This window comes from Penaeus chinensis, chromosome 3 (assembly GCF_019202785.1).
Source record: "Penaeus chinensis breed Huanghai No. 1 chromosome 3, ASM1920278v2, whole genome shotgun sequence".
In the NCBI taxonomy this organism is placed as follows: Eukaryota; Metazoa; Arthropoda; class Malacostraca; order Decapoda; family Penaeidae; genus Penaeus; species Penaeus chinensis.
Window position 1 is genome coordinate 14,421,698 of NC_061821.1, and position 2,500 is coordinate 14,424,197.

Genomic DNA, 2,500 nt, shown 5'->3' on the forward strand with positions numbered 1-2,500 from the left:
ATATGTGAAATGTGGTATCCAAGATCCATGACTGGAAGAGTGCTGGCTCTAGGCTCAGGATCCTATTCCTGCCCGTCATAATTAGTGGTACAAGTTGTAATACAGAAAATTAATCATTACAAAAAATTAAAAGTGACACAAATAAACAAATGTTCCTTATTGTTATTATCACTGCACTGAATTATGGACTACCTTGAGAGATGACATGCAGTCTGTGCACCATCTGGATAAAGCAAATCAAATGACAAATATAGACATTGGAAAAAATAAAGAAAAAAACAGCACACAAATCTACAAGTCACACACCCGTCAGAGTGGCTACTCCAGTATGAACAATGCTCATATTATGGGCCACAAGTGGGCAATGAAGCATCCAGATTCAAGGAGTTAAGGGAGAAGCTTGTTAGAGTATACTTGATGAAACTCTTGCAGGAAGAACAAAGAATGGCATAGGTGCCCACCTTTGAAGTAGAGGAAGAGTGAGTGTGGACCAAGATGCAGCAGAAAGTACTCAACTGGTAAAAGATGACCTGCATCTGAGAGGATGAAGGGAGTGACAGAGAGAGAGTAGACCTTCCTCACTGTAGGGGGTAAACTGAATATGCAGTTCAGGAGTCTGTCTAGGGAGAGAATTTCAGTAGAATTTAATATGCACCATGGACAACTGCATAAAAAAACTTGACAAGGACAGCTTAGCTTGTGAAGGATTAACTGAAGAAACTGATATCACCATCCAAATATTAGAGATCACAGTGCAGTGCAAAATGGGACAGGGAGGTAAAAAGGGTGATATGAGAGGAATTGTCAGTGCATTTCAGTGTGTCTCTGCTATACATGAGTCAGAAGAATATGGCCTAATAGTATACTTGAAATCCAATTAGCGAGGGTAATGAAGTTGTCTACATATCTCAGCCACAAAGTAAAGAAAAAGAAAAAGAAAAGAAAGAAAGAAAGAAAAAAGACCAATACTGGCGACAGCCCTTAAAGCCATGGTTAAACTGGCCTTATCTGATTATCTGGGAAACTAAGTGAGCCAGACCTTCAGCATTCATGGGCAGTAATGAACTGATGTGCTATGATTATCTCAGAAGTTTGTTAAGTAAAATTATGCAGTTCTGGAACAAATTAAATACTTTCTGACACTGTAATGTAACTGAAATGAGAGGATGAGCAGCAAGAGGATCAAAGCTGTGTCTGGCTTATGGAACCAAGGCTTAACAATTCATACACTTGATCTCCTACAACTATTCAGAAATGACAATGAAATTCAGGAGGATTTTCAAACTGTTGTCTTATCTTTCAATAAACCTAAGTTGTTTATACTGTTTTTTCTCTATCAACTATTACTGTTTTCATTATTATCATTTTAGTATCATCATTATTGTTGTTATCAATATTTCATGTTGCCACTTTTATCATCATCACTGTTGAAGTTACTGATATTGCTGTTACTACCACTGAAAAAATAAAATTACAACAATAATTTTAATTTCTTTATTACTTTATTTTTATTTTACATTAGATGTGCTAGATAACAAGAAATAAAATGGTACAATAAAATGTCAACTTATTCTATATGACCACAATGTTACTCACCTCAAGTGCCTAACAATCGTGGAAAAATAAAGAAAAAAATCATGATAATGAAATAAAAGACCCTCACTCCCTGAAGACTCAATTCAGACTCAAGTGAAAACATTGTCAGCAATTTCTGTCATCTTTAAGCCACCAAGAGTGTACAGAAGATTCTCTTTGCTGGCTTCTTCGCCTTCATTCTCAACCCAGATCTGAAGCATAAGGGCTGCTTGATCTTCCACAGTACCGTTGTCTTTGCTCTTCTCACTTTCAATGTACTCAATCTGAACAGAAAGAAATTGTGTAATGAATAAAAATAAGTGTGTGAAGAATTTTAAATAACAGTAATCTATATATTTATTTTAGTCTTTAAGGCAAGTTCTAACTGACCAGCAGTTGACCTTGCAGATTTCTATCAAATCAATAAATATTGAAACTTTTCAGCTATTTTCATATTCATCATTCTAAAAACAACAACAGAAAAGCACAGCTAAAATACCAATCTAAAGATGAAGAAACACAGCCTAGATATACACATAAATAACAAAAATAACAACAATGAATACAACACATTATCTACATAAAAAAAGATACATAAACATTAGGACTGTCATACCTCATCACTCTGAAATCCAAGTTTCTTGGCCAAGACCTTCCATTTGTCTCCACCAATCTTTTCAAGGTTCTTTGCTAGGGCTCTTTGCTCCTCTAAATTGATGGCACGGATCTCTGGTCTCTCTGCTTCTCCTGTGTCATCCTCCATGTCCTCTTCTTCTTCCTTCACTCCATCATTCTGTTCTAGAACTGGGATCACCTTATCCTCTTCCTTGTTGTCTTCTTCATCTACCTTAATGTCTTCTGAAAGCTGTGACTGGAGGAGAAAAGAGAAAATATAATATTTTGTTCAATTTTTTCACAGAATCAA

The 2,500-nt window shown here is 35.8% G+C and overlaps 1 protein-coding gene across 2 annotated transcripts in view; it reads right to left on the bottom strand.

Moving 5' to 3' along the window:
- Positions 1 to 1,480: 1,480 nt before the first annotated feature.
- Positions 1,481 to 2,500, bottom strand: part of LOC125044053 (THO complex subunit 1-like) — a 22,374-nt gene continuing 21,354 nt past the window's right edge. For both annotated transcript variants that reach the window (XM_047640501.1, XM_047640509.1), the window contains exons 13-14: positions 2,192 to 2,446; positions 1,481 to 1,859 (exon numbers count right to left, since the gene is read on the bottom strand). In XM_047640501.1, the coding sequence (XP_047496457.1) occupies positions 1,686 to 1,859; positions 2,192 to 2,446 (429 nt within the window). In that variant the 3' untranslated portion in view covers positions 1,481 to 1,685. The remainder of the gene's footprint in view (positions 1,860 to 2,191; positions 2,447 to 2,500) is intronic.